The sequence below is a fragment of the Stegodyphus dumicola genome, chromosome 9 (assembly GCF_044657685.1).
Source record: "Stegodyphus dumicola isolate Sdum_Otavi_A_Nest chromosome 9, ASM4465768v1".
In the NCBI taxonomy this organism is placed as follows: domain Eukaryota; kingdom Metazoa; phylum Arthropoda; class Arachnida; order Araneae; family Eresidae; genus Stegodyphus; species Stegodyphus dumicola.
Window position 1 is genome coordinate 27811745 of NC_140776.1, and position 12569 is coordinate 27824313.

The 12569-nt window shown below is 29.8% G+C and overlaps 1 protein-coding gene across 9 annotated transcripts; it reads left to right on the forward strand.

Annotated features, from left to right (window-relative positions):
* Positions 1-106: 106 nt before the first annotated feature.
* Positions 107-10819, forward strand: LOC118193396 (uncharacterized). 9 transcript variants are annotated; one of them, XM_085823311.1, is made up of 4 exons: positions 107-3692; positions 8889-8926; positions 9502-9555; positions 10601-10819. In XM_085823311.1, exons 1-3 carry the CDS (start codon positions 3593-3595, stop codon positions 9544-9546), a joined length of 183 nt encoding a protein of 60 aa, XP_085679437.1. In that variant the 5' UTR covers positions 107-3592; the 3' UTR covers positions 9547-9555; positions 10601-10819. The 9 variants fall into 9 exon arrangements, 3 of the variants coding, with proteins under 3 accessions (XP_085679437.1, XP_085679436.1, XP_085679435.1); XM_085823310.1 differs by having other exon boundaries at positions 218-3692; positions 10597-10819; XR_015042948.1 differs by lacking the exon at positions 107-3692 and adding an exon at positions 5590-6064.
* Positions 10820-12569: the final 1750 nt, after the last annotated feature.

Below are 12569 nucleotides of genomic sequence, written 5' to 3' on the forward strand. Positions count from 1 at the left end.
CATTAATAATGCAAAATGTAAAATAATATAAAATAAATTCTTCTTGATATTTACTCAATTTTTTTTAGAAGTAGAAAGAGAGCCATTGAATTCATTATTGTTTGCATTTCATTAATAGTTTTTCTCTAAAATGTAAAACAGTATAAAATAAACTCTTCTTGATATTTACTCAATTTTTTTTAGAAGTAGAAAGAGAGCCATTGGATTCATTATTGTTTGCATTTCATTAATAGTTTTTCTCTAAGTTTATTTGATGTTGGTCCATCCAGCCCATTTCTCTTGTAAACATTGGGTATCTATTTTGGGCCATTTAACCATCATGAACAAAATTGCAGCTAAAACAAAATTGTTTTTATTATCCTTTGAGACACTACTGAATTTTCCAATACTTGGGAAATGTTATGTGCTTACTTGACAACAAATTTTATTAGAATTAAGGAACATAGTTTATAAATGATGCGTATTGCAATTACATGCAAGACACTACTAACATAGTCGAAAAAAACTACATCTTAGCTACGCGTATGCAATTGCATTAAAATTCGATTCAACCTGTTTGGAAATCATCAAGCATAACACACAAATCAAGTGGAAACCAATAAAATCAAAATTTAAATATGGAAATGTTAAAAAACATCCAAAATTCTCTTCAAATTCTGTATACTTTTTATTGTCAAATAAACATCTTTGGATTTGGTGACCCCCCACAAATTTGTTCATGACTCCCAGGTTTAAATTTTGTAAAAAAAAAATACAAGTTATCAATTGCATTTTGAAAAAAAAAAAAAAAAAAAAATGATTTCGGGCTTGTCTTCAACAGAGCATGCAATGGAGTATTTTCAAAATTACGGGAAAGTACGACTTATGGAAAAATTGATAAACATTGGCTGTCCAATGTGAAAAGTGAATTACGGTTTAATATGTTATGTTCATAGCTTGTGTATTTGTTTATCTAACTGAATACAGAATGATCCGTTTCTTCAAGGTTCTGCTGGAATAACTGCTAGAAAATCTATCCCATTTCAGATGAACAGAAAGCAAGTGTTTTATTCTTATTAAAAAATTGCAGTAATTTTATTCCGTATTTACATGAATTAGGTTGGTGCAATCAATTTTATTCCGTATTTACATGAATGACGTATCGCACAATGCTGTGTAGGCTGGTGACCTAGCGTTGATGACTCGAAATGCATCTCTGCATTCAGGCATACACTCCTTACAAGAATATAACCATACACTGGAGTCCTAACTTCAGCAGGTACATTTTGTTGTGCTATGCCATCTCTGTGGGTCCTAAATTCTAAAAACTTCTCCTAAATTCCAAAAATTTTGCTACTTGATATTTTTGTAAATTCCAAAATTTTGCACACCTGCCATAACCGCACTGGCTGTAGCCTCAGTTATCTAAAGTTCTAGCAAAATCAAATGTAACGTTATTTCAGACAACTTTCTTAAACTGTAGATCGCAACCCCCATCTACAGCAGGGAGTCGCAAAAAATTTTATTAGTTTTGGTATTTCTTAAACTTAATATAATAATTTTACAACTACCCAATATTTTTACACAATGTATCTGAAAATAGATGAAGATAAGACAATACAGACAAAGAGAAAAACAAAAATGTTTCAACGCATTCTTTTTATAATATAAATGTTCATTTTACTTGCTTTGCACATGATGCTGTCATTTCATCTGTTACTTAATTAAAATTTCACATTGTTTTATGTCTTAAAAATGAGAAATTAAAGATAATGACTTAAAACTGCCATATTATCTTACAATACAAGTGAAAAAATTGACAGTTTCACTCACGTGCGTGTCAGATTTTCACAATGCTTATGGGGTCCCACAAAATTTTCGTAAATATTTTGGGGTCGTGAAAAAAATCTATGATAAAAAAGGGTCATGACTGAAAAAATGTTTAAGAAGCCCTGTTTTAGACCAATCAGTTTCCTGATGCCAACCTTTTTTTTTTTTTTTCTGTGCCTGTTTTGTTTCTCAGCCGAATTATGTTTTTGTGGGAATTTTTCTATATTTTTACTGTTTCAGCTGAATGGAAAAACACGCTAAAATGTTTCAAATGACTATTTGGGGAAGAGGATCAAATACCCCACATTATTATCTCTATTTATCTCCTGTTTCAATTCTGAGTTGAATTATGTTTTTTGATAGAATTTTTCCATATTACATATTTCAGTTCAACAAAAAATCAACTTTTAAATATCGAGGAAAAGCATGTACTAAAATGTTTCAAAATGAAAGTGTGGGATAAATAAATACAGTTCAAAGTCTTTAATCCGGACGTCCATAATCTGGAATGATCTATAATCCGGACCTCAAAGCTACACACTTTTTGCACATGCGTAGCATTTATGCATGCGTGCGTTTAATGTATAACAGACGGTATAAGCTAGGCTAAAATTAACTAAATATCTATTTCAGTTAAAGTTGCAGATTGCTTTGTTCCTTAATCTTCTAACTGAATCATGCATATTATTTTTTGCAGGCTGTTAGAGCAATTTTATAAAAAGTAAGCTTGAACTTTCAATTATGTCAAAAAGACTTTCCGATTTTGGTGGGATCTGCAAAGCGAAAGCATGTTTCGATGTCCATCAAACAAAAAGTGGAATTGCTGCAAAAAATGGATAAAGGCATGAAGAAAGTGACAGAGAGGTTAGCGAAAACGAAAAAATTTCAATTCACAAGTTAGTCGGTATTCTCGGCACAGCAATTACAGGACTTGAACAGCGGAACTTTGTAACTGAACAAGAAATTATGTCTGTTTATAGAATTAAAGAGAAAGTATTAGCACATAAAACGAAGCAACTTAAACAACTTACATTGAAAGAAATGTTTAATAAAGTAAATAAATAAATATTAAGCTTTTTTTGTTGTAAATTTTGATACCATTTAGATCATAATTGCTCTTTATTTCATAAATTACCGTTTCATATTTTTAATTTTCTAATTTCTGCATGCATCTTACCAGATTTAAATTGATGATCGATAATCCGGAATCGCTGAAGTCCCGACGAGTCCGAATTAAAGACTTTGTACTGTATATAAATTACTTTTTTCTAGGAGTATAGGAGTTCTTATATATATATAAAGAAATTTAGAACCAACTTTTCACAAAGACTTAAAAAATTGAAGTTCAAATGATCTTCATAAAATCCTAAAAATATAGAATAAGAATACTTTAAAATGTAAAAATTAACACGTTGACTGCAGCGTGCATTTTACATGATTTGCCCATGACACCAACTTGAAATTTTTATTATGTGATATATATTATGTTGAAATATTATCTGTAGAACATTATGTTACATATAATCGTGCTTAATGTATTTTTCATGCTGGTTGTCACTGGAGACCCCCAAACATCTGTAGACCATTTTTGCGATTTATAATTTAAATTTTTACAATTTATTATTCTTCAAATCATTATAGTAACAATGGTACTATTTAAAAATTTATCAGTATCAATATTTATTATAATTATGTATTTTACTATTGGTCGCATTGCAAGCATCACCCACGGCGCTGTAGCAGAGTCGAGTGCTGGTAACCGGTGGCCACCACGGGAGTCAACATGTTAAAATACACCATCACAAGAAAAACCAAAAAGTACTATAAAAGAACAAGAAAGGCGAGGAATTCAACCAACTTCAACATAATATCGTCAAGACGAGGTATGTCAAACTTACCGTATTTGACGGCATATAAGACACACCCTTATTTAGAAGGCCACACACATGTGGATGTAGAAAAAGTTATGTGTGTCTAGACCTTTATCCGGGCTAAAAATAGCATTCAGTATTGAAAGTTAATCTGTGTCCTTCACGTATAAGACGCGGGTAACTTTTTTGAGACCAAATTTAGGAAAAAATTGTGTCTTGTATGTATTTAATGTAATGTATTGTCTTGTATGTAAAGTATTTAAGCTTTTTTAAAACAGAGCATAATACTACAGTTACGAACAAATTTAATGTTATAAAAGTTAGTTAACTTAGTAAATTTCAGTGTTTCACCAAAGCAATGAAATATTTTGATAATTATGAAAATCCTTGTATATCTTTATAAATGAACTTTATTGCTGTTTTAAACAATTAAACAACTGTCCAAGTTATTTTAATACTTTTGAAATATATACACTAAAAGAAACATTAAAATTTATTAATATATTTGTCAACCTTGATTTTGGCATAAAAGTCTGCAGAATGCTTCGTAGTTTTTAAGCACACAAAGGCACTGCAATTCTTATTCCTTGATTTGAAGTTTTCTGCAAGTGTTTATTATTATTATTATTAAAATATCTGTGTTGGCACACATACAATTTTTTTATAGTGACTTCAGATGTGGATAAATTTTTCGAACACTCTCGTTTGTTTTACTGGCGTCGCTGAATTTTGCGATGAATGCATCACATTTATTGCCGAGTATCACCTTCCAAATTTTTCATACTGATAATGTATACATTAGCAGTGAATTATTCTCCTCTTTCCTCAGATATACTACGGCGATAAACAATAACCATTCACTAAAGATTTTGTGTAAATTTCCACTCATAATAATTTAAATTGCGAAAATCTCACAATTACCACATAAACACTCTATTCGGCACCACAAAAGTGGGGTACGCCGTTTTGCCAGGTGAAACTAGTCGATATTTCCGTGACGTCAAAATTCGAAAAGTGGGGTAGGGTTTGGAAACAGGCTATCATTCGTACTCGAATAAACCGCATCATACGACAGATGCGAGTAACGAAATGAATTTGTGAGTACCGAATCGGTACTTCAAGTCAACCGATGTACCCGTTACTCGATTTGCTCCAGCTCTAAATGTGTATTGTACATAGACCTTCTTTGCTGTAGGCTTTGTGACTAGCGTCTACATCCCAAAACGGCAGTCTATGAGAGAGGCGATTCTATTATTTTCATCGGGGAGTAGGGAAGTTAGAATGGTTTTCTGAGGAATGCCAACGGCAGTGCACGATGTTTGCTTACATTAGGAAGTTCAGAAAATTGCAAAGGTGGATTGCCTTAGTTTCTGCAGTTACTTTCAGGGAAATATTAGGCAGATTTTTTTGGTTTGCTGATAGAGGGCAAATAGATAATTTACCTTTATAAATCCGCGTTTATCTGTTTAAACTTCAGAAGATTTAAGATGAAGTGAATATATTCAACACAACGGAACGCAAGCTTAAGACTTTTAAATCTTTTAAAAAAACAATACATCGATAATTAGAAATATTATTTATAGTTCATTATTAAAAACTTTTTATAAATGCATAGTTATCATATAATTAACAATTCATCCATGCATTATCTTATTATTTATTATAATTAGAAGAGAAGATATTTTTTACAGTAATGTTTAAAAATTTGCTGTTGTCTTTTAAAAGATTTATAAGTCTTAAGATTGTGTTCCATTGTGTTAAGTATATTCGCTTCATATTAAATCTTCTGAAGTTTAAATAGATAAAAGCAGATTATAAAGGTAAATTGTCTATTTGCCCTCTGTGAAGAAACCGAAAAAGACTGCTTATTTCTCTGTAAGTAACCGTAGAAACTAAGGCAATCCACCTTAGGAATTTTTTGAACTTCCTAAGGTAAGCAAACATATAGCCAACTGCCGTTGCATTCCTCAGAAAATCATTCTAAGGGGCGAATTCAAGTGCAACGCTCTGATAAATTGCAAATGTTAGCTCGCAAGAGGCGTTCCTGCTATCGGCTGCTAAAGTCGAATTCAAGTGCAACGCTTTACCGCTCTGGTAACTGATGACGTCAAAATTGCAATGTGGAGCTGGTTTGCTCTCGTGCCAGGAGAGCTTGTCCGATAAACTACATCAATATCCAATGAGACTGCGTGTCGATGTAAACAAAAAACATCAGTTCCTATAATTCCTCTGAGCTTATGGTCAAGTGTTTACTGCGTTGTAGTGTGGTGTAACGAAGTGTTCCAGACTTGAAAACGAAGGAAATATACAGACATGCAATGTAACGTGTACAACTTTATTTACTTTATCTTATAGATTCCCTCCAAAGTAATCTATAGCAACAGGTGTGTGTAAAATATATTTTACTTTTCAGACAAAAATACTTGCTTTTTCAAATATAAACCACATTTTTTTCCCATTTTCAAATTACAGCATTTGGTTTTAATTCTTCTAATAGTAAGTTTAATTTAAAATTCAAATTTGTGTTATATTTTTATTGTTTAATGCAGATGCATGATTCTTCAGTGACAGTAGGCATGTTTACCATATGAAAATTAACTAGTTCTTGAATTATATAGTAATTAATAAGCCCATCTATCTACAAGTAGATAAGCCTGCTGAACACCGCTATCCCAGTCTCTTTTTAATCCAGGTGAAAAAGCTGGCTGCATGAGTGTTTTGTTCATTTTTTCAATGTATTATGCTTTGTGTTCTGCTCATTATATTGTGCATTTACAGTGCACTTTCTGCTTCTTAAGTGAAAGTTTGGACCCATTCTCATTTGATATTAGTTATATTCAGATTTATTTATTTCATAAAATTTCAAAAAACAATTTTTGGCTATTAACCGCTACGGTTGATCTTTACATTATGGTAACTTGGCGATTTTTTGGCGAAAATTTGGCAACCAACTCTCCTACAGCAACCCTTTATTTTTTTTTCCCCGCCGCCATTTTGCCTTCATGAAGTAAAGACATGTTTCTTTTCTTTTTATCTACTGAACACTTCTTCCAACAATCTACTAGCCGAATTACACTTATGCTAAAAATTTTATCAAACAAAACTGCTTAATCATGACAAATATTCACTGCAAAATTGGGAAAAAGTGCACAATACCATACTCCTTACGCGTTTTTCAAAATAACACATACACATAAACCATGTACACGCCGACTTATTTTTACTTAAAAAAACATCCCAAAATTGCACAAAAATGGCATTGCGCACACTCTTCACTATATCCATGTACACTGCTTTTTTCTCATAAATTAGAAAAATTTCACGAAAATACATGACAATTTTCTCAATCTTTAAACACGGTAAAAAGAACATATATGAAATTACCTGATCGCGAAAAAGTATTTACCCTTTCGAAATATGAACATTTCCACATATAAAATAAATAAAATATCCAAAAACTTTTACCTCTAAATCATCTATTACATTATACACGTCACCAACGAATTCATACATGAAGCATTACAAATATTTATTATCAGATATTTAAATTATTTCCATGCACGTTTACTTCAACTAAAACGTATACCAAATTCCTACAAACATAAAATTCACAAAATAACTATCATTTAATTAAAATATAATTAAATTCAAAAGCACTACTTAAAATATAAATGAGCACATACATTAAATTAATAAAAATTACCTTACAATCCGAATTACTTTAAACTAAATCATTGCTAATAACAATTTTCCCAATAATACCAAATTCCTTTCCACCTTACATTTAGAACAATGCATAAAAATAATATCCTCAAATAATTAAAAATACTAACTTACCTAATCTTCTTCAGAATCTTGATTACGTGGCGGATACACTTTTCTAATTCATTCAATAAAATTATTGAAAGATTTTTTCTGCGAATTTTTCCTCCATACTTCCTCCGCTAAATAAAAAGCAAACTTCTCTTTATCACAATGCCTAAATACCCATTTTGAATTCACTTTAGTTAGGGACATGGGATCCAAAAATTAACCAACACTGTTTGACACAACACAGAATAAAGCTAAATACAAAATTTCCAGATTTTTTCCCTATTTCCCCCCTTTTCCGATTAAAGAACCGTAATTCGTCCATTAATATCACATGATATATCCCATGATCTCTCATTTCCCTCACGCAAAATAATGCGTAATCGGAACTGAGTACTGCTCACATTATTACCAAAGTCCCAGGTAGTAACCTTTATCGCCTCCAAAATGTCGCCAAACTACCAGTTACCATATTGTAAAGATCAACCAAAGCTACAAGTGCAGAAACAAAAGCTTAATTTCTTTACTGTAACGGTGTCATGCTTCTCTGCTGATAATGAAAGTCGTCTTTTAATAAGATTTCTTTCATTGCATATATTAATTATATCTTTTACCATACTGGTTGCCATCTTTGATTGTGCATTCTTCAATATTTTTTGGTACTTACGTATTAACACAAACACCTGGATCAGTTTGGTGGTCTTTATAAATGAAAAGAGAAAAATACTTATCAGGAGAAGTACGTTGTTTTTGCAGCTTGCTTTTAGCATAACCAAACTATCAATATTTATTTAAGTTGGCAAAATGTTATCAACATAAAGGAAAAAACATTTAACAAATTTTAAAATACTAATTTGAATTATTAAATAAAAATTATATGATAGTTTAAAAAAAATTATCCACAAATTTTTTGTCTAATTTTTTAGCACTTGTGCCAAGTGATCTGTTTTCACTTAAAAAAAAAAAAAAAATCAGAGAATTACATAAACTTGATACTGCATGCCTTGTCTATGTACCAAATTCATCTCATAGTTGTTTCCATTAGAAATTTTTGTACTAAAATGTTCTATTCCTGCAGAACTTTTAACACAGCTTCGTCTTTTGATGGTAAGCTCCACAAGTAGTATTTTAAATCTGAAATTAATCTAAAACAACTATTCGTATCTAAAATCCATTGGAACTTGAAATACAACATAAGAAACACATATGAAAATGGTGACATTGCTTGAATGAAAAATTGTCATGAGCATGTTACCTGAAAAATTTTGATACATAATCGTTGCCAGAGTTTGGCACATTTTTGAAAATTTGGTATATTTTATTAAGGTGGTTTCAATAATATGCAAATATCTTTTATTCTTATGATTGCTTCATTGTATACTTTTTCCCTTTCCCTAGAGTGCAGCACAATACCACAAGTTTTGCAGCCAAATGCGGTATGCATTTCAAGTTTCTATACATTTATATAAATTTTAAGAGAGTAAAATATTGACAAAAACTGCATTAAGTTTTCAACTCTTGTTTTGTTTTTCATTAAAAATTTGCTACCATTATGTATAATTCATTTTTTTAATGTAAATGTTTTTAAGTATTTGTAGGATAAAGGCAAATTACATTTATTCATTCTTTCTTTGATATAATACATGTAGCTCTTTACCTGAAATCAATGTTTGTCAAATTATTATGCATAAATTAGAAGTATGCATGTTTCTCTTAAGTCAGTTATGTTTCAGGAACTATCTTTAATGAATTGTATAGAAAATTGTGGACGAGGTGTTAGGTGTACAGGAACGTGGTATATTATAAACATGTATAGTATCTCATAGTATATAAACTCATAACTTTGATTATGCAGTATACTTTGTATATTATTTCTGAAAGCATGTATATTTCAATCAAGATTGTTGAGTAAACTTTTCTTGCTTTATGCTATCTCTGAAAGCATGTATATTTCAGTCAAGATTGTTGAGTAAATTGTGCTTATTTTATGCTTTTTTCTTTTTTACATTAGAAAATTCCACACCTTTATCACGAGGAAATCTGCAATGGCATTTAGGAATGACAAGTTTGTATCTATTACATAAAATCTAATGTTTTCTGGATTCTTCTTTTCTTTTTCCTCCCAACAGAAAATTTTTAATGGTATAAATCAGCGGTTTTCAACCTTTTGACTGTAGTGTACCATCTAAGCAAAAACTGAAAAACATTAATACTACCACTAATTTTACAATTCCTTAATATTTATTTTTCAATTCCTCAATAGAAATATTAAAAATATATATATATATTGCCATTTGCACACTCTTTGTATTAAATATGTACACATAAAGAACTATTAGATTAAAAACTGATGATTACTTAATTATCAAAATTAAATTTAATTAAATTAATTATTCACTTGATTATCAAAATTTCAGTTCTAATACTTTAATATTTAATTTCTTTATGTCTGCTCTTATTTCATTTAATGGTAAATTAGGATCCACTTTTTATTTTGATGAGTATTTATATTTCAAATTTAACATGGAAAAAATCATTTTTCACACAAACAGGTTGTGCGAAAAGACAATACAAATTTGATAGCTTTATTTTAAATGCCTTTAAATTCTTTTTTTCGGTTCAGCCAAAAGTTAACAAGTGTGTCATTTTCCAAATCTTCAAGTCAATTTCGATCAAAGGAAATTTCTATTAACTATTCTTTTCTTTATGAGATTTTTGAATTTCATAGTTAAAAATATTTTGTTTCTTTGTATGCCACCGGCTGAGAACCGCTCGTATAAATTAATTATAACAGATGTAAATTAATATTTCTCATACAAAAGAGTTATTTCAATTCTTTATTGCGAACATTATATACAGAGTATGTCTTTTATTAACAACACGATTTTAAGAATTTAAAATAATAATCATTAAATCCTCTTGATCTATAAACAGTCTTAAAAATTATAAAGGGAAAAAAATTGAAAGTTAAAGAAATCAATATTATGAATTGTTCCTTTTTAGAGAAGTTTCATTGTTTAATTAATTATAAAAAGTGTTTTACATTATGAAATATAAAAATTAAGAATATTTGAATTTGAATGAATATTTTAAAATTTTCTCTCAGATAGAAGCTCAACTATTCGAAGCAGGAGACCGAAGAGAAGAAAGGAAGAGAGATGATATTACAGCTGCAGAAAAGGAAATAATTAAAACGCAGAAGAATATATTAATGTACTGTGTGAAATATGTGACTTGTATAAGCAATCAGTTGCAAATCAGTGTGCTGTCATAGAAAATCAAAATATAATTATTAATTTATTAAAAAAATAAATCATGCATTTCAAATATTACAGTGTTTTCATTCTTGTATGTATTTCTGCAGTGTGGGTTCATATTTTAATTGTAAAATTTACTACTTTCTTAATTTTATAAAATTTTGTGATTATAAAAATTATTTAAAAGAAATTCACAGATCCATTATATGACATAAACATTATAATAATTCTAATACCACTATTATAAGTCTCGTGAAAATATTTATGCATTTTACACAGCAATTATCTTTTTCCTGGAGGAAAATGGGAATAAGACCTGTAAGAATCTTTAGTCAATGTATTACAAATTTTAATTTTCAGATATAACATGAAATGAATTAAATTGTTTTTCAATTATGTTAATAAGTTATATGAATGAGATGTGGTATTAAAAATTTCATTTCTTTTTATCATTGAAGAAATAACATTCGATATCCTACAGCTCCATAACAATGGCAGATAAAATTGACATTCTAATTTCGAAGTTCTAAAAATACAGAGATGACAACTATTAAAGTATGGCTAATGTCCAGTTTACAATAACAATGTTGAGTCGCGTACTAAAAATTAAGTGAATCAAACTGTATTTATTTTCCCCCTTCTCTTTTTAAATGTATTTCTTTTAATTTTTTTTAAATGTATTTCTTTTAATGGCAAACCCACTGAGGTAAGTATGCAGTAAGTTATTATAGTGAATGCGTAATGATGATATAAATCTAAATTCAGCAAACAATCTTTCCCTTACTTTAATGTTTTAAAATCTAGAATTAAAAGAAAAATGTATGTTCTTCAAAATAATACAAGAGGATATGGAGGCATAAATCATAGGCTGTTTATTCTTTACATATTATGCTAATCAGGAATTGGAGCAAAACCCTGCTTAATCGAAGAATACGCTCACAGGAATGGTGGAGCAAATTGAACTGTCCAATATTTGTTTTGCCCACCCCCAAGAAGACATAAACAGTATAGAGTGAAATAATTGTTTTTAGGAAATACATTTAAATATCTTTGACAGAATATGTCAGTTTTAATTTATACTATAATAAATAAGCATGAAGTTCTTATGCTATTAAATGTGTATTGTCCCACGGAAGGGGACGAAAGGGAAACATTTGACTTTTTGGAAGAAACTGAATTTCGGTGCAGTAAATCTTATTGCTAAGTTTAAGATAAATTAAGTGCAATGCTAATTTATAGTGACTTACTATTGTAAATCATGACTGGCATACTCAACACTAAAATATATATATATCAAGCCTATTAAGTTATTTCTGGTAGTCAAGAGTTTTTAAACATAAATGATGGAAACAAGAAATTCAGAGGGAAGAACAATAATGATAAAAGTTGTCAGTATGCATTTGAAACCAGGACTAATAAAATTATTTAGGATTATTATTATAAATTAAAATCATTTAGGGTTGTGCATTTAGTTACAGGTTTAAATATAAACCATGGCTTGTGGGTCCCCAAGAATATATTATGAAAGTAATTTTTTTCATAATATATTCTTTATTATCCATGAAGGGGGTTTCACCTTTGCCAGAGGTTCATTGTTGCCCACTTTGGGTTTTTATTATCGAGTTTCAAAATTTAAAGATAATTCATTGTGCAATGCAATTTCAACATGCACTGACTGAAAACTTTCTGAAGGTACCAACTCATCATCTTCAAACACATCAATCTCAGGATTTTCAACACAATACCTTAAGCATATATTATGTAAAATGGCCACCAGATATGACCATTTTACATATTTTGCTTTGTGAATACAATAGTGTTC